This window comes from Pagrus major, chromosome 13, assembly GCF_040436345.1.
Source record: "Pagrus major chromosome 13, Pma_NU_1.0".
Taxonomy (NCBI): domain Eukaryota; kingdom Metazoa; phylum Chordata; class Actinopteri; order Spariformes; family Sparidae; genus Pagrus; species Pagrus major.
The window spans coordinates 22,507,948-22,535,224 of NC_133227.1; the positions used below are offsets into that span (position 1 = coordinate 22,507,948).

The 27,277-nt window shown below is 40.2% G+C and overlaps 1 protein-coding gene across 1 annotated transcript; it reads left to right on the forward strand.

The window, feature by feature from the left end:
• The first annotated feature begins 484 nt into the window (after positions 1 to 484).
• trim37 (tripartite motif containing 37) lies at positions 485 to 27,277 on the forward strand. The gene is made up of 25 exons (XM_073479870.1): positions 485 to 709; positions 1,762 to 1,836; positions 2,809 to 2,910; positions 3,431 to 3,471; positions 3,829 to 3,945; positions 5,352 to 5,439; positions 5,590 to 5,712; positions 6,254 to 6,377; positions 7,712 to 7,779; positions 9,150 to 9,274; positions 9,770 to 9,820; positions 10,475 to 10,556; positions 10,978 to 11,054; positions 11,610 to 11,789; positions 11,912 to 12,026; positions 13,785 to 13,976; positions 14,371 to 14,504; positions 14,599 to 14,681; positions 16,557 to 16,781; positions 18,904 to 19,212; positions 19,967 to 20,119; positions 22,314 to 22,521; positions 22,639 to 22,730; positions 23,570 to 23,680; positions 23,772 to 27,277. The coding sequence occupies exons 2-25, from the start codon at positions 1,816 to 1,818 to the stop codon at positions 23,816 to 23,818; spliced, it is 2,868 nt and encodes a 955-aa protein (XP_073335971.1). The 5' UTR covers positions 485 to 709; positions 1,762 to 1,815; the 3' UTR covers positions 23,819 to 27,277.

Genomic DNA, 27,277 nt, shown 5'->3' on the forward strand with positions numbered 1-27,277 from the left:
TCCATATTGACATACTGTCGTCAAGGCAATATAGAGGGTGTGACTGGCAAACTAACCTATTCTTCTGTAGGCCTATAACTTTTTTTTAATCTTATTATCATGATTGTTTCTCATATTCTTGTATTTTACTATTTTTTCTTTTACTTATCTGATTTTATTGATCTTAAAGGCATCAATCACTGTATTTTCTTGCGTATTTTTGTGTAAAGTGTGTCAGAAATGCAGCAAAGCACAATAATAAATCTTGATCCATCGACTACATTCATATTTATTCCATTATTTAATCATTATGTCCCTGGAAGACTGCAGCAACAGCAGCTTTAGCTGTGTGTCTCCTCTGTGATTCTGTAGCCAGTCCGGTAGGTGGCGGTAATGACCCTTAAACTGTCTGACACACGCGAAACAATAAAATCAAGCGAAGAAGAAAAAGGAGCCATTTGATTGGTTATTGCTAGGGGACGGACAGCCTCAGAACAAGCGCTACTGCTACATCTTCAATTTGGGGCAAAAAAGCGGCCGTTTTCATGCCTTTTGGGAATTAATGTAACTTCTGTCTGTACACACCTGTAGCTGGACGTATTTTGGCATTTAATGGCAGTCAGACCAGCGGAGACGAGGCCTGCTGCGCGCTAGAATAGATGATGTAGTTTAACATTTTTTCCAGCCGTTTGTTTATCAGGTGTGACAGACGAAGCCGAGTCTCTGGGAGGTAAGCGAGCCACCCTGCTAATACCAGCAAGCTAGCTAGCTTCACGGTTCTGAATGAATATTATCTGTTTCCCGGGTGAGACCGCTAATGTGTGCTAATAGGCGTAGTCTCACCACTAAAGTTAGCTCTTGTCTGGCTGCCACCGGACAGGTTAGCTGTCAGTGTGTCTGCTGATGCTGGGCCTGTCATGGTGGTTGGTAGTGTGGCACTGACTACAAGCTAACCGTGATGGTAACACCTTTTGAGGAGGAACTCTGTATTTTGTAGCTTCTGTGTAGCTTTATCTATGCTTTACTTGAAGGGTAAGCCAAAAATATTAATGCCTTTTGACAACAGATGATGCATAACGTTACTTCCCATGACTGTCTATCTAAGCATGCTACATTATTGTGTTGGGGTTGATAATAACTTCATTTGTACAGTACTTTTAGTTAGAGTTATCAATTTACTTGAAGGTCCACTATGTAGCTAAGAGAAAAATCTTCTAAGTAGCCACCTTTCAAGCTTCAAACAGCTTCGAGGGACGGCTTGTTCATATGGAAATATATCAAATGACTATTCCTAAGTTTGTATTACCTCATTAACATTGAAAATATTAACCTTGTGAGTTTGAATTTCTTTTCTAAGCTACATAGTGCACCTTTAACATATATTGCCAAAATAATGAGACCATCAGAAAACCTAAAAGTGGAACACAGAATAAAAAAATATGGAGCACACATGAAAATAAAAGCAAAAAAGGGCAGTTTTTCAGAAGTGGCATAAAAGATGCCACAATTTTGCTTGTGAACAAACTGTTGAAGTCATGGTAATGTGACACTTTTTTGGAGTATGTACAAAACAAAGATGTTTTCTTACTTCTGGAGAACAAAATTGGTTTTGTCACACATTTTTCCTTTATCAAAAAATTGCAGCTTCCTGAGATTTGGATAATATTTCGATTAATTGTGCAGCCATAACAGAAATGCTGCAGAGGGAGGATTGATTTGAAACATCTGCATTATTAAAGCACAACTTCAGGCAGATACTTTAACATTCCTTTTTCTTCTCAGACTCCTGGCTACGACTTGATTTGTTCCTGACGTCTAGCACTCAAACTGGCTGACATGGATGAACAAAGTGTTGAGGTTTGTATCACACACGTCAGACTACTGAAGATGAAGCTGAAAATGCTTTATCACTCACCCTCACTTACCTCACCTCGTTTACCACAAATGCAGCTGGAAGGTGGGGCAGTGTATCAGGTTGAAAACAGTGAGTTAGTTGGGCCCATGGAGCAGGCTAACAGCAGGATGACGTGTGAAGTGTGATGGAGTGCTGTGTCTACTGTAGAGGCAGGAACAGAGATAATGGTACTGAAAAGTAAAGTAATTCATGATGATAAATCTGATACTGATTGTCTTTTGTGATTATTTATGAGTGAGTTGTCCACTGACAATCCCATGATGCCTCAGGCTGAGTCTGTCAACTAATCAGATGCTGCGTATCTGACTGTGTGGCAGCTCTGATCTCACTGCACTGTGTATAGGCAGGAGTTGGAGGAGCTCAGCTTGTCAAAAATAGAGCTTTTTGAGGCTGTTGCTTGTAAAATACACACACATAGCGAGTCCCAGGTTATTAGTGAAAACAGTTTCATTAGAATAAGAAATTAATATGATAGTAGCCGGCTGGACTTAAATGAGTAGTCTCTGGTTATGGAGAGCACAGATTATATGTACAGATGGATGATTTAAGATAGAATTATGAGTTCTTGAGAAGTAATACACACTTTTTCTTATGACCATTCAGTGGAGATGTCTGAAGATTGTTAAAGGCAGAATGTAATCTAGAAGTGGCTTATGTTGGAAAAGAGTCATGTGCATGCAAAATCGTATCTTATGCATAAAATGTGACATTATGGGTCTGTTTACTATAAACTTACTAAGTGCAAATAAGCAATACAGTCCAGTAAAACAGTTTTACAATAAACCTGCTAACCTTTGTAAAAACATATGATGTTCAGTTTTTGTTGACACTGTTTGATTTAACTCTGAGGCGATTCTTGTGGCTGTAGTTCGTGTCAAACTGACACTAGTTGTCTCTCTTCTGTCCCTGTGCAGAGCATCGCTGAGGTGTTTCGCTGCTTCATCTGCATGGAGAAACTGAGGGATGCTCGTCTCTGCCCGCACTGCTCCAAACTCTGCTGCTTCAGCTGCATACGAGTAAGTCTATTCGCTCCAGGCAGGGACCACAAAATGTTCACCTCCCTGCATCACTCTGTCTTCAGCTGTTAGAGGTAAAGTCTGGTATTGTGTACAGAAAATGGTTTAATTATGCATACATTTTGATGGCCTGTATTTCTCAATTTCTCAAAAAATAGAGTAAGTTTGAAAGGTTAAAGGAAAGTTGCATGCACAGTTGTGTAGCCTGAACAGGGAGCCAAAGTCATTATTATAGAGGTTTGTTAAAGAGAAAAGAATAGTATGGTAAAATATTTAGTCTGTACTGTGAGGTAAGCTCCAAAAACACTGTAGCCTACATTTCCAATAATGCAGCACAACAGTGTTGTTTCATTAGACTCTTTTATATGTTACTCAAACAGGGTGAGCAGAGCATTTATTAGGGACTATTTTCAGCAGTGGATTAGCACAGATCTAATGCTTGAGTTAGCTATGGAAACATGTTTGCACTGGTTGTAATTGAGATGCAATTATCATTAAACTGGAATCTCTCGTTTGACAGCGGTGGTTGACGGAGCAGAGAGCCCAGTGTCCGCACTGTCGGTAAGCACCTGCTAATACACATCTGCAACCCTTCATACTGTCAAAATGTGCAACTTTAAACAAAACACGACACCTTTAAATAATTTGTCATGTGTCCCATCACATTCAGTTGAATCTTTCTAGATGCAACACTTCATAGCCACTTCATCATATTTAATAAGGATTTGTCACTGTGTTCTATGGACAGATAATACCAAACTGCTGGTGTAAAGGAAAGAAAAATGACAAACAGCCTTTGGATAAGTGTTGTTTCAGTTTCAGCAAGTTGGTGTTGTTTCATGTGTTGTGTTTTAAGTTGTTTGACGTGTGGTATTAAAATGTGGCTGTGTGTGTGTGTGTGTGTTCTTCAATGCACAGGGCTCCACTCCAGCTGAGGGAGCTGGTCAACTGTCGCTGGGCAGAGGAGGTCACCCAGCAGCTGGACACCCTGCAGCTCTGCAGCCTCACCAAGCATGAGGACAATGACAAGGACAAGTGAGAACTCCCTGTTGCTCTTCCACTCCCTGTCCTGTTCTCATTAGTATTAGTAATAATAGTATTATCACAGAACTTGCTGCTTGAAAGTAAATCAGATCATAACCAGATTTCAATCTCCAATTTAATCATTAAAAGTTGCGTTTAAAAGAACATTTCAAACTGCATTAGTTAAATTGTAGAGCAAATATTCTCAGAATCAGGTTTATTTTCAAGTAGGTGTCCACATACAAGGAATTTGCTTCTGTTTTTTGGTGCATAAAAACAAACATAGCGAGGAAAAAAATACATGGAAAGATAAAAAGCAAGTAGGCAAATCACGAAGCATAACTGAAAAAAAAACTGGCAATTAAATAAGAGCAAAATTATGAGAAGAATTGTGAGAAAAAAAAACAAGAGAAAAAGAGACAAAACTCAGAATGAATAAAAGGTTTTTGGAGAAATTATGAAAATTGTGGCTTTTGCATGCCCTGCATCTTTTATGGAACCATCTCTGTTCTTAATGTAGAAACGGACAACTTTGCAAATTTCCCTCCTCCTAGCGCTTCCCTGTGGGTGCTGTTGTCAGCTGTTAGCAACCTGGTTAAGCAAAACCATAAGAATCCCAATTTGGCTTAGGCCTAGTGAAATTGAGTTGTATAGGGAGGCAATTTATACACAGATGGTATCATTTTTCTACATTGTGCAGTCAGTATTTTCTTGACAATAATAATTCAATGCAAAAAAGTTGTCTTTTTTGCCCGTTTAAAGATAAGTCTGACATCCAGATGTTGTTCTGTACAATCTGTATAGCCTTTCATTAAGGATTGGCTGTCTTGCTTACTTTTATTTGGCATGAGATCTGTTTTGGTTATGTAAGATCTTGAAAAGTGTTAAAGTTGGCAGTCTTCAAGACAATATTTGAACATACAGCTGGTCTGTAAGCTGCACACTAAACCTGCAGCTCAAAAGATGATCTAGTTAAGGAACCAAAAAATTTTTCGAAGTTGCATATATCTACAGGATGACAGAGAAGGCGTCTTTATTTCAGTACATTGTCCTCAGTACGCAAACACACATACGCATACTAAAAAGCCTGGCTTCCTGCGGGTACTTTTCCAAAGAAAAGGCAGATTTTGGCAAATTTCACAGGAAATACCAGAATCCCAATTCCCACTACTCAACCATAGTGTCATGCTGCTTGTTTGTGTCCTGCTTCTCCTCCACATGTTCTTCTTAATCCTGCTTTTTCATTATCTTCTGTCTCCTGTGTTTATAAACTTTGTGAGTTTCCATAAACTTTTGACCAACACTGAAGTAAAACAGGCTGACATTTTTGAGTGATGATGAGTTTAGAAGTTTCCAAAAAAGGTTTTTTCTCTCTGTATGACCTGTTGGTTTCCTGTCATTCGTTTGTTCCTTTTCAGATGTGAGAACCACCATGAGAAGCTGAGTGTTTTCTGTTGGACCTGTAAGAAATGCATCTGTCACCAGTGTGCTCTGTGGGGAGGCATGGTAATGTATCACAGTACTTTTGTTACGCAAGCTTTCTTTGTCTGACCAACAATCCAAAACCACAAAATATTAAACTCATATGGCACATATTGAAGAAACTGGAATTGGAAATTGGAACCAGTGAAGGATTGGTGTTTTTGTTGTGTCCAGCATGGCGGCCACACCTTCAAGCCTCTGGTGGAGATCTACGAGCAGCATGTGACCAAAGTGAAGGAGGAGGTTGCCAAGCTGCGCCGCCGCCTCATGGAGCTCATCAGTCTGGTGCAGGAAGTGGTGAGGAATGCTTGTCACTTTTATACAAGAAATACCAACATCTAAAGGACCTCTTAGAGGGTGAAATCTATGGATTTTGGACACTGTAAGCTTTTTTGTAGCATCACCCTCTAGCCAAATTGCAGAAACTGGTCGTAAATTGCATATTTTAACTCACTGAGTTACCTTTCTTTGCTGATTTAAAACATGTTTGTAGTCTGTAAAGAAGAAAATGTATTTTAAAAAAGTCAGGAAAAGAAAAACCCAGAGAAACCTCCGTGATCATCAAAGTAAGGTTTACTTGACATAAAAGCTTAACATACAGTCTATGCTGACGACTGATAGTCATTCAACTACCACATAAGTACTTCAGCATAAAAATTAACTTAAAGATATCAATTCTATAGAAGTATTGTACAGAAATGTGTAAAGTTCTGCTGACATCCACTAGATGGCACTAACATGTTGATATTTAAGCTAAGAACTAATGTCTGTTAGAAGAAACTGTATTGAAATGGCACCTGTTGGTCAGCTTGTGTGCGTGTTTGATGTGATGGGTCAGGAGAGGAATGTGGAGGCTGTCAGGGGAGCGAAGGACGAGAGGGTCAGAGAGATCCGAAACGCTGTGGAAATGATGATCGCTCGTCTCGACAACCAGCTGAAAAACAAACTCATCACCCTGATGGGTAAGACTCCTGAACACATCACTGTCACAATACAGCTGTGTTGATTCTGGGCTCATAAGACACTCCGAAAAGCTGGAAAGTGTCTTACATGCAGTGATAGTTTTATTCAGGAGTAATTTTTCTGCCAGTGATAAGTGATTTGGCCCTCTGCGCTAAATTTTAACACATTGTTGTGATTCTTCTCATCCAAGAAACCGAAAGGATGATTTGCAACATGTATTCATTTAAATAATTGTTGCAGAATGTTTACAGTAATCAAATTACCGACAAGAAATATGTTTTTACCCTCACAATGAGTCTTTCATTCTCAAAAAAATGAATATCTCAGCTAGTCGTTACTTTCTTGCAACCAATTTTTTATTCTGTGTAGTATTAATATAGTTCTATATTATAGTAATATAATTTTTTAAATAGTTTTTCAGAAAAACTGTAAACGGGGGCCTTACAGGTTGGTCTCATGTCTGAACAAGTGTCTGTAATTTCTGTAACACTTCGAACATAGCACCAGTCTACAATGGTCTACAATGGCAATAATTCTGACAATAATTCTGCATCTTATTAGCTTGATGAAGATCACTGTAATGAATTTCTCACGTTGAGTATCATCTCTTATGCGCAAAGACAATAATATCAGTTTGTTAAACGAGGTAACACTGCGAAGGAGACATTTTACAGTTGATGTCACTGTGTGGGCAAAAAAAGGTTGCATCCATGCCAGTTGCACGTAAAATGCTTTATATACAGCATGGGAGTGAATTAGGTTTACAAAGTCCCATATTAAAGTCTTCTCACTGTTTTCCTTTGCTCTGTTAATCTTTAAAAAATAGACAGAATTCTTTATCCAATAAATGATGAAATGCTTATAAATTAAGGCTTTAACGGCTTTAAAATGTAAGTTTGGAAATGTATCCCAGGTGCCACATATTGTGTAAATGCGTTGCTGCTTTTTAATGATGTCATGTTTGAATAAAGCAAAAGAGACATTCATGTAAAAGTCACCTATGTGTGAATAACAAAAAGCCATCCCTTTGACAGCAATGTTACATAATCCGTGTCCGGAAAGGGGCCTCGTTAATGCACCCTAACCGGCACTACAATGTGTCTAAAGGTTGAGACCTTAACCTAACAAAATATACAGACTCCCTGCTGAAAGAGGCACTTTTTATAGCCACGGGTAATACACATATGAAATATTTATCTGGACTGAGTGGATGGATGCATTCAGCGCCCACTTACACAACCTGCACAGGCAGCCACTCACCCTCTGCAGCCTCCATCAGGGCTGACATTCAGCACAAGTACACTGAAAATAGAAATGTGCTCCTCCCCACCAGGCCAGAAGACGTCCTTGACCCAGGAGACGGAGCTGCTGGAGTCTCTCCTGCAGGAAGTGGAGCACCAGGTTGGTCGCCTACAGCAATTCAAGGCATCCATTCATTTAACTGTACTGCATACTGTTGTGTTGTTAGTGGTGTGAAACTGTGGTGAATTTTCAGGCTGCAGTGTGATGCGATGCAGTGAATTGTAAAGGTGTATCTTAAATCCCCTCCCATTATCAAAAAAAAACATTTTCTATATTTTCTATTTAAAAGCTTTTGGGATCAGAAGATCCACAATCTGACGGATTAAGCCAGGCCTATTCAGCTACTTTTTTACAAAGTCAAGAGTTTTGAAAAGTTTGAGGTGCCAAGGGGCTGGATTTTTACATTCCCTAAGTTTGACTTGTACAACTAGGATTTTTTCAAATGTATTTTGCATTGTTTATTAATTTTCACAATTGAAAAAGGAACATTATAAATACAAAAGTGCAGCGGGAACGAAATGCACCTTTCCAATAGAAGTAGGTTGCCTGCCAGCCTGGGTTAAAGCTTTTTTAATGAAATACTTATTTTTGTGCTTTGCAACAGACATAATTAACAAATGGACTAATTAGCCTATTAACAAAATGATCAAAGGTCGGAATGAGGTTATTAAAGGGCCGCTAGATGAAAAGGTCTGGATTCAGCGCTGAAATATTAGCTACTTATCAAGTTGATATTGCTCACATGTTAGCAAACAGCTGCTTGACATCCAGCAGACATGGATTATCATTCCTTTAAGCTCATGTATGTGTCCAGCTGATTCATTTAAGTCCAGTATCAACTAATCTTTTAGCCTTGCTTTGCATCCTGCTTCAGCGCAGGTTTGATTGTGTACAGTGGTATTATCACAGCTTGTTTGCCAACAGCTGCCTGCTACTGTGCAATTAATAACGGTAATGAACCATAAACTAAAGTTGTGAGCTGTGAGATAGAGAAAAATGAGAAGAGTTGTGTTTGCTGCAGAGTTAGTAAGAGCTCTTTGTAGGTTCTTCATTAGAGCTGTACTGATCAATCGGCCAGTATTCAGCACAACTGGCCCAAAATGAATAAGAGTAAATACATATATTTGCTCCTGTTTGTGTAAAGTTTGCTTAAAACTATGGTGACCAGCTGGAATCATTACGTTCGCTGAGAAGGTTATGTGTTTACCCTCTTTTTTTGTTTGTATGTTAGTGGGTATGTTTGTTGGTTGGTTCGTCAGCAGGATTACACAAAAACTTGCAGATGCAGAAAAAGGAATGGATACAAGACTTTTAAACAAGATGTTAACACTGATTTGTTTCCTCCATTACTGGAGTAGCTAAACCTGCAGCTGGGATTTTATAAACAAAAAAGATTCCTTCCTTCACCCAGATCAAAAACAACGTGCCTTGATTGATGTTTTGTTTTGCTGTTTGTGTGTGTTGTACAGCTTCACTCGTGCAGTAAGAGTGAACTGATCTCCAAGAGCCCAGAAATCCTACTCATGTTCCAGCAGGTCCATCGAAAACCCATGCAGTCCTTCGTCACCACGCCGGTCCCTCCAGACTTCACCAGGTAATCCGCTCAGCTGTAGGAAAGGTTGTGTTAAGTCTCTTGGCCCAGCAGGAGTCCAACAGAATATCATCGCTAGGGCTGAGGCAGTTAATCTTTCGCTTTTATTTATTTAATGAATAATTTAGACTATATTATCTTATAAAATAGCTAAAAATGCTCATTATTCCAAAACCCAAAGATATTTAAACACATGAAGGCAGCATACATCCACATTTGAAAATATGAATGTGTGCATTTTGGATGAGGTTGAAAACTGATTGATATCAAAACAATCCTGTCAAAGGATGCATCTGTATCCCACAAACGAGCTGCATTCAGATGCATTTTGAAGTGAATTTTACAGTGAACATAACTAAATCCATTTCTTTCATATAGAAGTTTCATACTTCATGTTGAATTTATTTAAGTATGTGTGTCTATGGAGGACTGACGGTGCCAATGTAAACTAGAGCTTTATTCAGTGTGTGTAATCAGCCTTCCTCTGTGTGCCCTCAGTGAGCTGGTTCCTGCCTACGACTCCAGCACTTTTGTTCTGGTCAACTTCAGGTAACTTCATCTCTTTGGTCTGAATTATCCTAAAGTCATGTCAGTCATATCAACAGTTCTATCAGCTGTGTGTGTAAAATAATCTAAAAATAAGGTTTTTTCTGTTGCAGCCAATTTGATTGAAATTCTGCAGATAATATTCTTCCACACTGCTCCATTAGCTGAACCTTTCATTACTAATTAAACAGCATCGCTTGATGCCGTTAGTTTGCCACACAGAGTAGCCAGTGGCGGCTTTACTTACTGTGGCTGTTTACATTCAAAACTTTTGCAGGTTAAAAAAATCTCTTTATTCAAAGCTCTGTGTCCGAATTGAACAAACTCAATCACTGTGAGGAGAAGTAACTGTGAGTAAAGTCATTGGGGTTTTGGTGGTTGTTGACAAAGAGGATGAGGAGAGCTTTGAAGCAGTTCCACCCACAGCTGAATGCATTTTTAAGAGCTTTTTCCACTTGAAATTTGACTTAAACCTGGAGGGCCACAGCAGTGCCCCAAAATGAGCAATATCACCAGAGAGAGACAATATAACTAACAGACAGCTTCAAATAGAAATACGCTGTCATAGCAGCCTGATGTTGATACAGTTGCTAAGTTGTCTCCACAAGGTTCGATATGAGTGTGTTTTGATATATGTGAGTTTTTGTGTGTTTATAGCACCCTGAGGCAGCGGGCTGACCCGGTCTACAGCCCGCCTCTGCAGATATCTGGTCTCTGCTGGAGACTCAAAGTCTACCCAGTGAGTGTGATTTTACTGATGCTTTCCATTAAAGCCTGGCTACACTGCTCAGAATGAGCTCTAGCTTTGGTCATAATTCATTTCTGTAGTCCAAATGAGTTTAATGTGTTTCAGGCAATACTTGAGTTTGAAAACACATTTTTTGTCTTACTAGAATGCTCCACGGTTGTGATCACCATGTGGTCATGGCATTTTATGTTTTGTCTAATAACTGGGAGCAGTAGAACGATTTTCGAACAGTGGGTTTCTTGGATCAAACTGATTAGACTGATATAGGCCACGTCCATTTGGACATGGACATTTTCTGCCTTTATTGACACATATTTCATCCAATCTTCGCCAAATTTGGTACATACCATATTTAGATCATGCATTTGGTGCATGTGTCTCTCTTAGTGACTCTTGTAATGTGTTTCCTCAGGATGGTAACGGTGTGGTCCGTGGAAACTACCTGTCTGTCTTCTTGGAACTGTCTGCTGGACTCCCCGAAACATCAAAGTATGAATAGTTTCTTAATAAACCTAATTTCTTTCTCTAAAAACATTTTCTTTACTTTCAAGCCTCAGGTGAGGTCAGATTTAAAATCTCTTAACTGTGGCTTTCACAGTTTGAGCCTTTTCCATAACAGTAAATATATTTTAATTATTGTGAAGAAATTTCATGAAACAACCACATTTAACAACTGAGCCGACTATCAAGTGTTGTCTGTGTGTATATGTTTAACCACTGCCATGAAAACTCATACTGTAGTTACTGCTGAAAATACTTCAGAGAGCATCAAATGTGTATTAATCCGCAGCTGAAAATAGTCCCCAACAAATTGACTATTTACTCCTGTTTGTTTTTTTTTACTGTCAAGAAAGGTTCAGTTACATCTATGGACAGGAATTCATCTTTTTTTAGTTTGATCCTTGCTTTAGCTGAACTGTGCTTTCACAGGCTTGTCCCTCTGGGAGAACTCAAACATTTCGCTGTTTGTTGTTATTCACACTCCTCTTCTCACTTCCTGTCTTGTATTTCCCTCTGTAGTAATGCTGTCTCGGTTCTGTGTAGGTATGAGTACCGTGTGGAGATGGTCCATCAGGCCTCCAGTGACCCGACCAAAAACATCATTCGGGAGTTTGCCTCTGACTTTGAGGTTGGTGAATGTTGGGGCTACAACCGCTTCTTCAGACTGGATCTTCTGGCCAGCGAGGGCTACCTGAACATGCAGACCGACACACTGGTCCTCCGGTGGGCTCACACACACACACATCAGAGCATGGTCACCTGCACTACTTTGATATTAGAGAAAGAAGCAGTAAAGCAGCTGTGTTGTCACTGGCTAACAGTGTTTTCATGTGTGTGCTGCACAGCTACCAGGTTCGCTCACCTACCTTCTTCCAGAAGTGCAGAGATCAGTACTGGTACATCAGCCAGCTGGAGTCGGCCCAGAGCGGCTACATCCAGCAGATCAACAACCTCAAAGAGGTACTCTGTGTGTGTCATTGTGTGTTATTGTGTTTTTGTTTTTGTTTTTGTTAGAATCCATTTGAGTTTTAAGATCTTCAAAGTCTGCGCAGCTTTGTGAATGTGGGGCATCTGGATTGGTTGTTAACTCTCTGAAACCTCTCTGACCTGCTGGTGCATCTGTCATTTCAAACTGTTGTTGTGCAACCAAACATTGTTCAAACACCATAATGTTTGTTTGTTTCAGGATGAAAAAAGTTGATTGTGTGCTTTTGTATAAAGAGCAGATCACATAGGGCTGCATTATTTTCTTTTTTAATTAAACCCAGGGATATTTTTTAAATGAATGTCTGGGATGGGCCTTCCTTTTTTTGCAATTTTCTGATGATATATAGACGCAGATGATGTTTTATACGGAAGCCCTAAGATAAGCCCTAGATAATGGGATAATTTTCTCGAGATCTCGAGATAACAAAACTTTGTTTTCCTGAGATAACGATATAATTAATTCGAGATCTCGAGATAATGACTGTGATATGATAGGCCTGAGATTATGGAGACGCCCGGGACCTCGTAGCTGGTCAGGTTGATTGAAAAGATATGTGACGCGGTGATCGATATGCTCCTGCTCCTCTGATATTGCTACACTGAATGATGTTTCGTGCAATGATTTAATATACTACACTATCGTTTTGTTTTCTCAAGATCTCAAATGAATTATATCGTTATCTCGGGAAAACAAAGTTTCGTTATCTCGAGATCTCGAGAAAATTATCTCATTATCTCGAGAAAAGAGCAGTTGTTATCTCGAGATAATAACTCGAGATCTCGAGAAAACAAATGAAATTAACTCGTTATCACGGGAAACAGAGGAAATAAAATGTATGAATGCATGGCCCTTTAGGGCTTCCGTAGTTTCACACAATCCAAGGTGACATCTTTACGCCTTGTTTTGACCAATCAACAGTCTAAATCCCAAAGAAATACAATTTAATTAAATTTAAGACAAACAACAACTCGTCACATTTGAGAAGCTAGAGCTAGAAATGACAATTAATTGATTATGAAAATAGTTGACTGTCAGTTGATTAATTGATTAACTAATTGATGCATCTGTAAAACAAGAATTTTCATAAGATTATTTGTGAGACAACAAAGTGCTACACTGAGGCTTGTAAAGGAGAGGCAGAAGGAGCAGACGGAAAGCATGCAGGGAGAGATTAGGTTTTGTTTAGACTTTTATTGATCCTGTTAAAAGCTTTATCAGCTGCTGAAAAAACATTAGGGCAGATTCAATCACAAACACTAACATTCGATTACCTGCACCGTTTCCAGTGAATCCCTCGTGTGTTCGTGAAGGCAATTTGAATCTTGTTCGGGAAAGTAAATTCAAAAATATAAAATACATAAATTTATTAAATTGCTATTGACTGAAAAAAATGCTGACTGTAAATTTGACTTAAGTTTGATTAGATGAAAATCTTATGGATTATAACATTAAAGGTGATTCTAGAAGTGTAGGTAGAAGAAGAAGGTAATGCGTGTAGGTCAACAAAAGAACAGCAAGATTGGTGTAGTTTTTTATTTATTTTTTTACTTTACTTATTTTTCAAGTGCAGCATATATGTAAGAAGCTTGTTAATGAATAAGGATAATTTCTTTTTAAAAAACGTTTGAGATTGTTGGTGTTGGTGGTGTTGCTCATTATGATTATTAAACTAACATCCAGCTGTGACATCTCGATCAATCTTATGGACTGATCCATATTTTTCATTTCAGAGGTTGGCCATCGAGCTGTTTCGCCGTCAGACGTCGCGCAGCTCCTCGCCCCCCGACCTGAGGCTCGCTGCAGGCACCACGACCTCTGAAAGAGACCCCCGCTCGGTGAAGAGTGACGACGACATCCAGACCACTTTGAGCAACACTAAAAAATGTGAAGAAGAAGAGAGGACCCAGCACGATGACTCTAACGTAAGGGTGGAATTTATTGTGCCAGACTGAGGAAGCAGCTACTGTTATTTGACTGGGACTGCCTGGTTGACTGAAGTTGTGCCCATGGGGCAGGCAAAGATGAAAACATGAATTATTCTGTCTTATTCATATTCTGCCTAGAGACAAAGTGGTTTCACAGAACATATTGTTGGTTTATCAAAACTTGCCCTCTGACCACAGCCACAGCTACCTGGTCTGTTGTAATTGTAACCACTCCTAACTGTGATGTAGGTTGACGCTACATCACTGCTGCACAGGTTGTGGAAAGCCTGTTGCATTATTAGCCTTGGTGAAGTTACTCTTGAAGAAATGAGGATATCTTTACCACACAACAGAGATCTTGGTGTGATCATGTTGTCACTGTGTTGTTTAGGAGCTGTCAGACGGTGACTTGGAGGTTGACTGTCTGACAGAGGAGGAGGTGAACCCGCTGGACGGCAGCAGCACCTCAGGGAGCTCCACAGCCACCAGCAACACCGAGGAGAACGACATCGATGAGGAAACCATGTGAGGAGAATATCACATAATGTAATAATAAAGCTCAAAATCCTCACTTTCCTGCTTTTACTGAATACATTACTGTTTGTGTATATTTATACAGGTCTGGAGAGAATGATGTAGACTTCATTGGGAATCTGGAGACAGAAGAAGGAGAGCTTCCTGATGACTTGGCTGGAGCCACAGGTAGAATTCAGACACCAATATAAAGTTATTTTTTCATTATATATGAAAGCAGTGGGTTTTGTTGCTTACCCCCTGCAGAGGAGATCTGTCTTTCTGTTCTGTATCTCAAACTTGTCAACAGATTTCAGTGAAACTTGGTAGAAAGTTAACCTATGGGTCAAGGAATAAAGTCCACATTATACTTCCCATATCCGCACATAAATTTTGTAGTCCTAGACAGTCCGCAGACTCTCTGAACGTCTGAAAATTTATGATCTCATTGTAACTGCACACGCGCGAACACATCTGCCTGGAGTGGAGTATAAACAGAACTCTATGTCCGCTGTTCTCGTCCTTGTCCTTGTTCTGAAGTATATCAGGTGATAATTGAACTGTTTTGGTGCCAACATGTGACGATTTATTAAGAGAGCTCCACGTTGTGGCTTATTAATCTTGAAAAATCCTGTGAAAGCAGAATTATTTCTTCGTGGATCCCAAAGTTCAAGCAGATTTACAGCATGCACTTGTTTTTTTCCAACTGTTTTGATAATCGGATAATCAGTTTAAGGTATTTTGTACATAAAAAGGTCAACCTTTTTTGATTCCAACTTCTTTAATGGGAATACTTTCTGTTTTCTTTACTCCTCTGTGACGGTAAACTACATATCTTTGGGTTTTTGACAAAACAAGGACGTCAGGAGTCGTGCAAGTGAGGTGACGTAGAGAGGAGGGAGGGGATTACTAACTGCAAAACGGACAGGAGGTTAGCTAAAACGTCACAGCAGCATTAGAGATTTTTATACTGTTTAATCTGCTGATAAATAATTTGGTCTATAAAATCAGAAAATGTTAAAACAAAACATCCATCAACATTTCAGCCCAAGGTGACTTCTTTTAAAGATGTTGCAACATCCAAAGACATCCAGACTACGATGGGCAACCAATCTTTACATTTATGCGGCCATAACCATAAAATATTAAATGTCCTGCCTCATATCAAGGTTTGCTTTCTCTTCAGCTGAGGCAAATAAAAGCTTCAGCAACTATTTGAGAATTTAAAAAATCAAATCGACTTGTGGTGTTTGACACTACACAGGCAGAACATAGTGATACAATGGTGGGCCTCAAAGCAGCTCCTTCAGTATGTTTGACTGTGTTGGTGTTGAAGAGGATGATTCACTGTTAGTTCACTGTACCCCTTGTAGTGTGCTGATATAGAAACACTTGGTGTCTGTATGTGTACATGTGTGGGGGTTGTGTGTGTATGAGATTTCAGAGTCGAGCTCAGCAAAATATTGCTGCACATTCTAGGAGTATTTTCTTTATAAATAATTAAGTTTTTCTGTGGGTAAAACCAGACAAATAAAAAATATATCTCTAAAATGTTTCTTTTCTGAAATATTCTATAAATATATAACTTGAAGCTGTGATGAGTGTGTCATTGTTAGCGATCCCCTCCCTCCTGTGTCACCACACTTGCGTACGACACCTTTCTTTCGTTGCGAGGCAGCTCTCTTTGCCTCTTTCTTTTCTTTCCACCTTTCACTTCTCAAACTAATGTGAACAGGATTAAGATTAAGTTCTGGTGGGAAAAGAAACTACAATGATATCTGAAAAAGAGTGAAAGTGCCACAAAATCATTCAAAAATCTAAAAATCTTATCTAAAAATAAATCAACTTTTAAGAATATTGGCTGAGAGAGAATTGAAAACATTTCTCAGAAAAGAGAAAATGGAGCAATAATTATCAGTGGATACCATATGTGATGAAGTTTGTTTTTATTAAACAATAATCTACTAACTGAAATATAACATTAGTCAAAGCCATAACACTGGCTGCTCTTAAAGTACAACCTTATGTGAACCATATAACATCAGTCTTCTGCCTGTTCTGCAGGTGGATCCAGTGTGCGTTCCTTACATCGCAGTACTGCTGTTGGTCGCAGTGTCAGTGGTAGCGGAGCTGCTGCTACTGGTGGTGCTGTTGGTCCAGGCAACAACAGCCTCCTGGAGATCGACCCGGTCATCCTGATCCAGCTGCTGGATCTGAAGGAGCGCAGCAGCGTGGAGTCTCTGTGGGGTCTTCAGCCTCGGCCTCCGGTGTCTCTCCTGCACAGCCAAGGTCTGTTAACACACTCAACCCACTAACAACAAATCGTTGCAGCTAACCTGAAAATCAATACTCAAACTCACACACAGGGTCCATCCAAAACAAAAATCCTTTGGGTTACAGCAGCTATTGTTGACAGAGGTGTATCTTTGTAAGGGACACATTGACAATGAGAGAAAACTACTTGCATTAAATATTTCTCCAGTGACTGAGACAGTCTCTGATATCAGTGATATTATTTGATCCTCCCTAAATCACGAGCAGCTAGGGAGGGTTTATTTGAGTATGAGGAGTAGTGTTGCAGAGATGGAGCTACAGCTTCAGTGTGGACAGGACCAACATAACAAATAAAACAAACATGGATGGTAACAAATGTGACAAAATCAAACAAGCCAAAATACAGTAACTTGCCTCTCTAATTAAAATCAACTGAGGAAACAATATTAAAAGTACTTTCCTGTGTGCCATGGAGACATGTTTTTATTCAAGAGTCCCAGTTTTGTTTGTGGCTCATGCACGTGCACGTGGGCGACACAATACACATTCCTGCCAAAATCTCCACACTGTTCCACTGATCAACAAGTGGTGGTAATACACCAAGGAACCCAGCAATGTGCTTACAAAGAGCAGGACCCCGCCTATAAGAGGGGAAAAGGGCAAAGTTTTCTACAGTCCATGCAGACCAGTAATAATCATGTTCATCCTAAATATAAGCAACGATGAACAGATTTGTATTTAGAACCAAAAACTCACTAATGAAACATAAACAAAAATGAACAGTTTTATTTATTGTTGTATTAGTAAAAAAAAAACCTGTTTCACAATGAAAACCCACTCATGAAAATGGTATGAGTCATTTATTTTGTACGCAAGGTCAAAACATCAAAAGTACACCGTAGGCGGCTGGCCACATGATCTGAAAGATTTACTGATCTAAACTAACTACTAGCTAATGTTGGAGTGAATTTTCTTGCCATGCCAGGACCTGCACATAATTCAGGATGCCAGAAAAGAAAGGAGATGAAAAAGAGGGAGCTGGGAAGGCAATGACTAATTTTTTTTTCAGTCAGCTCAGAAAGCTGCTCCCAGCCAGGCTGAAGAGGCAAAAGATAGTCGGGGGCTAACGTTACAGCTAGCGTAACTAGCCAAGAGCTAGCTAGTGTCCGTGCATGAGCCACCACCACTTGTGAGAGAGAGGATGATGATGATATTTAATGAAGACGCTGGGATGTGTTCACATGGGAGAGAGGGCCCAGTCGATGCAGGTTTAAAAATTAAAAAAGGATTCGGCCTCAAGGATAAATGAATGATTGTTGAGTAACACTGAATGTGAGCAGAAAATGTGTTTGTTTGCAATAAAACTCCACAGGGTGCCTTTAACAAAACGGGCAGCCAAAAGATATCATTATCAGCATGGCAGAGTGAATGTTGTACAAATCACAATACACACAATGAGACATGTTCATATTCAGTGAATGATGTCATCAGGCAGGAGTAATTCGCCTGCTGTGCAACTCAGTTGTCACTAGCAAAAGCATGATTGAGTAAAATGTTTAGTAGAATATATGAATGGGGAGTTATTGAGGAAACTATGATGTACAGCTAGAAGCAAAAGTTTTGAGGCTTGAACTAAAGGTGCATGTTGAAAACTTTAAGGGTTGTGGTGGACAGAGATGCAACGATTAGTTGAGTGAAAAAATGAGTTGACAACTATTTTGATAATAATCAATTAATTGTTTCGGTCATTTTTCGAGCAAAAAGTTAAACATTTGCTTCTTAAATTTAAGTATTTGCTGCTTTTCTTGATAAATGAAGAGTCTTTGGGCTTTAGATTGCTGGTTGGGCTAAAGAAGCAATTTGAAGAGGCTCTGGGAAATAGTGATGAGCATTATACATATAAAGTATGTTTATGTAATCTTGATCATACTGTAGCTGTGAGGCAGCACGATTCAGTGGTTAGAGACTCTATTTTGTAACCAAATACTGACAGATTGGATCTTCGCCTTTATGACATTTGATGTACTTTGAGCTAAATTTATAAACCAAATGTCTCCAAGCAGTTTAACTGAGAATGAATGGGAGAGAGGTCTTGAAAGGTTTTATTTTCTTCTGTTTCACTCCTCGTCTCCTCCAGCTCATCCTCACTCCAGGAAAGAACGAGAGCGGCGGCCTCAGGTGGTGCGACGATCAGCTCCAGACTCGGGGGTCCTGATCCGCCTCAAGGCACAGATGGCAGAGGTCCGCAGCAAGATGTCTGATGTGAAGAGTCAAGTGATGGAGGCCCGGGGGACTGGAGAGCCCAGGCCTGGCCCATCGGGGAGCTTCAGCATGGAGGAGGTGCCCTCTCACCACACTGACTCAGAGCTGTCAGCTTGTCGTAAGCCCGGCGAGCTGGACCTGCTGGGGAGAGCAGCTGCGGCTCGGTCCAGGCCCTGCCGCCCTGGTGAGGACTGCTACTGTGTTCCAGTGTTACTCAATGAAGTGAATGTAGATTGGAAACTAGTAGTAGTGTCTTAAATTCTCATAATCTAAAGCTAAAAGACCATCTACCGTTTCTTGTGGACTCGACCACCCCTTCAGAAATCTATAAAAAGTCACTTGAACTTGTAGTCAGCAGCATAGTCGTGTGTCAGAAGTCACTAAAATCAAACTTAACACTAAGTGAAAATTAAGGCTTGTTGCACCTGAAGTGAGGTAATTGCCCGATCTTCTGTTCCTACATAATGAGTATCTTTTACATCAAAGCAGACAGTTCAGTTTTTCTTGCTCCAACCAACCTGACACCATTACCATCAACCGTGTATGAGAAGGCAGCTCTCAGTTAAATTCCTGAATATTGCTCTAATTATCATAATCATCGTCATAATCATCATTATCCACGTATAATTTTCTGCTGCCTCGTCAGTGGAAGATTTCCAGAGTCATTTCTCACCGTGTGGAAATGAGCCTACGGTGGCTGTGGAGGCTTGTTTAGAGCACTTCATCTATTCTGTACTTGGGTTTAAATGATACAGATTAGTGTTTTTGGCATAGCTTTACCCGGAGTTATCTCAATGAGCCTGAGATACTAAAGCAGTGACTGGATTTGGACGGGCTGTATTTAGACTAAAAACAACCTGTGTGAGTGTAATTCTAAATGTCTTGGGCCCACAGATCTGAGATAATCTTACATTAGTGTTTGGTTTTTTTTTGTGCAGCCAGGAAATCCCTGTCCCCGGTCCTGGACAGTAGCGGCTCTCTGGTGATGAAGAGAAGGAGTCCAGAGGAGATGGAGAAGGACCTGAGAGGAGCAGACGTGGTCTCAGAGATCAGCCTGCCTCATCTTAAAGAGGGGCTCGGATGTGCAGAGGGTCAGTGGTTTTTCTAACTTATATGACTATTTAAACCTGAATTAATTCATTTTTTTTTTAAGCTGTGAATATATACGACATAAACATCAACTTTACACATTTTTATATTTCTATGTGGTTAGGAAACAGTTTCCTATTGACTCATCCTACCAATCCACAGCTGCTTTAGCTTTCATTTGGAGTTGTGTTGCTGAGGGAATCATCTGGCTCCTTTTCTCACTATGTTCATTAGTTGTTTGCCAAATGTTTAAATCACCAGTTTCATCTCAGTTTGGTATTACATTGAATCTTTGGGCAACGATACAAACAATGCTGTTGACGCGTCTTTTCTCCAAAATCCAAAATATTCCTGCACTGCTGGTTTATTCCTGAGAAGGGAGAAAATATCCATCCTCATTGTATTTTTCCTGGCTGCTTGCCATTGTCTGCCTGGCACCAGCACTGTTTGAAGGGGGAAGGTTCAGGAAGGCGGTGAGCTTGAACAGAAAAGGTGATATAGATCAATGTTTTCACTTCACATCGATGATATTGGATTGGAGTGTCTGTCTGCTGTTTGGTGCTAAGACGGTCGTGTCTGGTTCGTTTTTAAGAGCTCTCTTTTTTGCTGAAAACTCACAATGCTGATAAGAGTGTTGAGGGTGAACCAGAGCAATTAAGTTCGGGGGGGATTAAAAATAAAACAAAGAGCTTCAACAAGTTAAAAAAAGCCCTGGAGAGTTGAAGAGAACTGCAGAGTTGTGTGATATCTTTAAGATAAAAATATTGATTATTAGAGCAGCTTTAATAGACGGTTCCTTATATTGTGTGTCCTTGAAAAGTTTTAAAATGTCTAAAATCCAATTATCTGAATTGTTGGCCTGAAAATGTTTTGAATAGATTTTGACAGGTCTTTAGATTGGTCGAACTTGATTTGTATTATGAGTTAATATTATTAAAAATTTGCATTAACTTCAGTCTTTCTTTTAATTCTCACGGTGTGGTGTCTGGGTTAATCATCTCCTCATCAAAAACAAAAGCGACTTCTAGAAATAAAAAGCTTAAATTGTTTCCGTCAATGTTATTTTCATCTGACATGAGTTAGTGCAAGTTCAATGAGATCTGGCTGAGAACAGTGCACTTAGTGCTTGATTAAATCCTGTTGAAAATAACTTGTTTAAAGCCTGCTGCACCTGTGCAAGAAAACATTCAAATTAGAAACTTTGGCTATCGAGCATAGAGTGTCATGGGAACTAGGACAAACACAAGGCCACCAGCAAACACCTGCCATCTCCAAATAGTGTTCTGTATTCACATCGGGAGTCTCACCAAAGTCAGGCCCCAGCGCAACAACGTTAAGTCCTGCATCTCCGGTGACCTCTGGTGAGGGTTAGGGGTTCATTTTTCCCAGGATGTTCTTGAAAATACAAAACATAACGGTCTTAAAATAGTCTTAAACCTTCAGAAACCCTGCGCCCAGTGTTGCAAAACATCGACAATGAGCGTGGTGGACGTTTTGGTAAGGTGACCTGACTTAACTCATCTCCTTGGTGGAGTTGAAAATATACTCATCCAAATACTCTATGCTCTCTCTGCTTTACCTGCTCTCACTCTCCTCTGCTTCAGGAACTTAAAATAGTTCTGGTGGCTGATCTCTGATAAACTGTCGGATGTTTTAGCACTCCATACTCCTCCTCACTAAAATTTTAGTGTGTCAATATTTCAAACAGTGTTTACACTGTTCCAGACATCGACTGTCCCGGTGAACAAACACTGACTACTGAGTTTTTACAACCTATTGTGTTTCCATGTGGCAGTTCGCACTGCATCTTTGTTGGAACACATTCCTCATGTGTACTTTATTTATTTCAAATGGCTTCTTATCATTGACTGCTAGCTGCAAACATCCAAACAATTGTATCTATGTCCTCAATAAAGTCCAGTTTTCTAAGGTGGCTAACTGGAAACTTTTCAGCTGTCCCTTTTTCTTGATGGTCGTGCTCTAAAGAAAGTTTTACAATGTGTTTAGTAAGATTTGACCAACTTCTGAGTCTGATAAGCCTTCAGACTCGTGGTTCTACAGCATTACCCCACCTGGCCTCAGTGGATTGGATTTCATCATCTCACCAAGTTGAACTAATTTACCTGGATTGAACTAAAAAACAAAATAATAACTATGTTTTTCCATCGTGTTGCCTTGCTCCTGTTTTCGCTCCAGGAGTGCTGAAGGCTGATGGTACCCAGACCCCCCTCGTGTCTCTCAGCAGCTCCTCATCTGAGCACGCCTCCACCTCCAAGCAGCAGTACTCAGTGGTGGAGCAGCAGCAGCAGCTGTATGGGGCCTCAGGGTCCAGGGACGACATCTTCTCCTTGGGAGGACCAAGCTATATGACTGCAAGCAAGAACTGTGGCAGCAGGAGCCTAGGGTGCGAGACTCATTTAGCCATTTGGCTACCACAGATAGTTGTGTTACTGATACTCCAACAGTAAACTCTTCTTGTCTCCTGCCTCTCACAAAGACTTCCATATTCTTCTTACTGCAGGACAGCCATGTTGGACTGTGAATCTGAGAGCTCAGGAAACTCCCATCAGTCCTTGCTGGAGGGATCCTCTGCACAGCCACAGTCAAATGAAGGTTGGTTCACCCTCTGGAGTTCAGGGTGGGGTGAGCGATTCTTGAAAAAAATAATTGATTGCCGAGTTTCATTTACAGATCGTCAAATACTTACTGGCAACCAGGGAACGAGACTCAGCAATCAATAATTTCTCTCCAGAATGGCTCAGCCCAATTTAAATGGCTGTTTAGTAAGCTTATCATACACAGTGGAAACATCGGGGAAACAGCACGTGTAAATCAGGAGTTAATTGCTGGACTATTTCTTGGCTGGGACCAGAAACATCCTGGAGTCTCTCCAGGAAATATTCCTGCCAGATTCAACAAATAAATATGTGTTAATTAGTGAGCTATATACGCACTGCTAGGTGGATATTGAGACTCTTGGACAGCACCAAGCACCTGCCTCTATCCTTCATGCTAAGTTAATCAGCTGCTAGCTGTGGTGTAATGGACAGGCATGAGGGAGGTGTTGATCTTCTCATCTAACAATGTGCTTCATCAGCTCTTCCTGCTCTACAGACATTCCTAACAACTAATTTCCCTGATGTTTAAACGGTAGTTTAATCTACTAATAATTTAATTTAGGCGACTCGTCTAAAAGCAATAAAACACTTCATCAGACAAAGTATACACTTGATATGTTTTTAATAGAGTAAAATTATAAAAGTTGAAAGTTCAGTTTGGGTCCAGTGAGGGCGCTGCAGTGCCAACCGTTTTTAACTAAAGTTATTTTGATTGTTAATCCGTACTTTATTTTTTTTTGTCCTTTAAACTTTCATTGCCAAATAAAGTTCACTGAAAAAAATGTTTGTAGAGGTCTGATGGTCTCATCCAGTCTTGTGTTGTCCTGTCTGTAGATCAGTCGCCATGTGTTCTGGTGGCAGCAACAAGCAGCGACAGCGACACCGAGGACGAGGCTCTGCAGAGCAGCAACTCTCGCTACGACAACCAGACTCCTCCCTGCGCAGGTAGACAATACACACAGTGTCTATGATGACACGCACACACAAGGAAGGAACATGGCTGCGGATGAGTTATTTCTCCTCTTCCTTCTTCCAGGAGAGCAGCTTCTGTCTGATGACATGAGTCTACCCGCTGACAGGTGATTCCCTCCGAGTCTGACAAAACCCGGAAAACCCTTTGCTTTAATCCTCAACGGCCACACAGCAATGCAATAACGGCCGGAGACGACGCACACGCTAGTTACACAGATCTGTAGATTAGAAACTGCCTGTTATGCATGAAATGAAGACGATGCAACAGCTCACCTGCTTGTCCAGAAACGGAAACATTTCTCTTGGTGTCCTTACAGAAATAAGGATAATGACAGCCAGTTGGTCAGGTGGTCGTGGGTGGAGTTCAGGAAAATAAAACCTTATGAGATGACCACATGATATAAATATAAACTGCCCCTTTAAAAGAATCAACATTTTAATATTTTCCTATCTTTGACCTGTTTTAAAACTGGACTTTCACCACCAACGTCCTCAGCAGGTTCTAGTCTTTACCCAGTTGGTTGTCATTTAACAGGGATTTACATACTTCCAGTTCTTTCATGGTCAGTTCAGTCAATGCACCTGGGGAAAACATGACGACCTCAGCAATGTTTAGGGCATAAAAACCTGTTGGAGGCATTACATTTCCTCTGGACTGCAGGGCATTTAGTCACTTTAATTAACTTTAAGTACAAAATGTGTTACCCTCTCAGTGTATAGACGCTTTTGTAAATCTGCCAAGTCTACAGCGTGTTTGCCAGAGTCTGAGGATAAACTGTACATAATCTGTAGCCTGTCAATAAGAGCTGAGTGTTTTATAATGGCTTGCTGTTGGTGTTTAATTCAGCCTGTCTGGGCTTTAGTCTCCACACCTACTCGACTTCCTTCACCCTGCAACTCCCAGCGTTGGTGCTAAAAAGACTTAATTCACTCCTCAAATGTTCAGTTTTAGTGACACTGCAGCTTGTTGCATAAAAGCAGTGCTTTTCTTCCTCGAGGTGAACATGTAGTGCTCAATTAACTTTTCTGGTAACTTTATGTAAATGTCTTCGCTCTTAATGCCAGCAGCAGCAGCAGCAGCAGCCACCACAGTGTCTGTCTTTATGTGACATTTGAAAAGGCTAAATGATCACTGACTCACATGGATTATAAAACTGCTGCTGCACTGATGTCTGTGGGCTGAAACTTTGAGGCATGCTGCAGACCTGACTTCCCCTCACAATGTCCGAGATGGTGACATGCTTTGACACATGCTCGGATGTCACCGACTGCAGTTTTGCTTTCTGGTGGAGAGTAAAGCTCCGACCTACAGCTGGTCTGCTTAGCTTAGCCTAGCATAAAGACTGGAAACAGGGGGGAACAGCTAGCAAAGTTAACAAAATGTTCCTCTGCTGACTTGTGCTGCTCTCGATGGGTGGAAACTCTGAGCTGTATTAGTGACGTCACGCCAGCTGTTTCCCATCAGCTGTCAACACAAAATACCTGAAATAGACCCTATTTTCCACAGCAGACGTTTTGACTTATCATAGCAGGAAAGGCACAGGTGTTATTAATAGCATTAGCGATGGCTCTGTTCTGTTCAAGTGTCCCAGTAAGCCACGACTGAGCCATCACCAAACCGAAGCAGCTAAATGGAATGCAGCCTTAATACATACTATCAATCACACCTGTGCTTTTTCTGCAGTGGCAACTCAAAATATCTGCCGTGTAACGAAATAGATACCTGAAACAAGTGTTTTTTCACACAAATTACAAAAAAAAATCTCAGTTCTCTATAGTCCCATGTATTTGTGCTGCTAGTTTTGTTTCATTTATGCACACCAGTAAAATAGACCATATTTACAAGGCAGCCATTTTCCTGTGAGGTCACGCTCAAGCTTAATTGCTTGGATAGTCGGGAACGTGACAAATTTTCACCACTGCTTCCTGATCGATCAGTAACTGAAAAGATGATGGATAGTGAAAATCTGGAGGGGCATGGGGCCGTATTTCAAGGTTTAACTACGTATTTGTTAACTCATTAGCTAACGTTAGCATTCAGCTGCTATCCATCATCTCTTTAGTTGGTGATCTGTCAGGAAGTGGTGAAATGACAATTTGTCAGATTCTTTCTTTACAGGACTTGCAACCTGCAACACAGTCAGAGGAAGATGGCCGCCGTGTAAATATTGTCTATAGAGGATTGTTTTCATAGTTGATTTACCAATTTTCTAAATGAATCGTTCGGTGTTCAAAATGTCAGCAAAGAATGAAAACTGTCCTTCAAAATTTTCCGGAAACCCCAGCTGACATTTTCAAATGTCTTGTTTGTGTTGTTTTTTGTCCAACCAGCTGTTTAAAATTCATAGGTACTTATCATAGGAAGGCAAGAAAACAAGAAAGTATTAACATTTGAAGAAAATGTTGGATAATTTCTGTTGACCGAATAATCATTGCACCTCGAGGGTAATTGAATTATTTTTGTGGAGCTCTGAAAAATTACATTTGAAAAATTGAACAGCAACCCATCTTTCAAGAAACGGTTTATCTGTTACTACACGTTTTGGCACTTTCGTCATCAGAAACTATTTGCAGAAACATATTTCTGATGAATTTTTCAAATATGCTTTCCTACGCTGTGAGCTTTGATTGCATCGGCAAGCACACAGACGTTTCTCCAAACCCAGACAAACAAAACAATAACTATCTGCAGGGTTATAAAGAGGAAAGAGAGAGATTTTGTTTTCTGTAATTTGGTTGAATGGACTCGTCAGGTTGAAATTGTGCTGCATTGAGGGATCTCTTTAGTTTTAATGTAACTTGACAGCAACGGTTTAAAAAAATCTATGTAATTATGTAACATGTGCTCTGTGCTGCTCTGTTGGCTCGCTGCTTCACTGGCTTTTCTTCATGGATATATTATTATTCACCTCACTACTCTTAACAAACATGGCAAACTCGTGTCAAAGGCTGCTGAAAATGGTGCCCATAATTGGGAGAAACATCACGTTTCCCTGCTGTGTTAAAAGCCGGTGAGGTTGAGAACAGAAGTACAACACGTTTGGAAGTTTAACAGACTTTTCTGCACTTTGACTCTGAAGCGGACCTTTTCCTCTTCATCGAGCCACGACTTAGATTGAAGGCCACTTAATCTTCGGATCGACTTCTTGAGTCGTTAGTTTACATTGTAAATATTTTGGCGCATATACAGTCGTGTCGCTTGCTGTACATGTGCCTGGAAGTGCATGGCTTTACTGGCAGGATTAGAGGAGAAGGGACGTCTTGTTTGCACCAAGTCGGACTGAAATCATCCACTATAGTGAAGTTATTTTTGAAATGTAGTCTCCTCTACAGCTGCGGTCCACTTTAACAAGCGAGTTTTCACTTTTCTTTTGTTACAGCTGCTTCACATGTTCATGTACATGATCGAGGTGCAGCCAGACTCACACCATTTATTAACCTTTTCTCTTATTTGTGCTTGTTGTGTCAAAAGCTGCTTTTATTTTGAATGTTCCCAGAATGCACTGCGCATTATTTGATGTGTACATTTCATTAATATGTAATAAATAAAATGTTTTAAGATCCTGGAAA

Excerpts from the sequence above, each read along its gene's own strand:
- trim37 (XM_073479870.1), top strand. The coding sequence starts at position 1,816 with ATGGATGAACAAAGTGTTGAG. Across the intron at positions 9,821-10,474 it reads TTTGTTCTGGTCAACTTCAG|CACCCTGAGGCAGCGGGCTG; the intron begins GTAACTTCATCT and ends GTGTGTTTATAG. Across the intron at positions 22,731-23,569 it reads ACAGCCACAGTCAAATGAAG|ATCAGTCGCCATGTGTTCTG; the intron begins GTTGGTTCACCC and ends TCCTGTCTGTAG.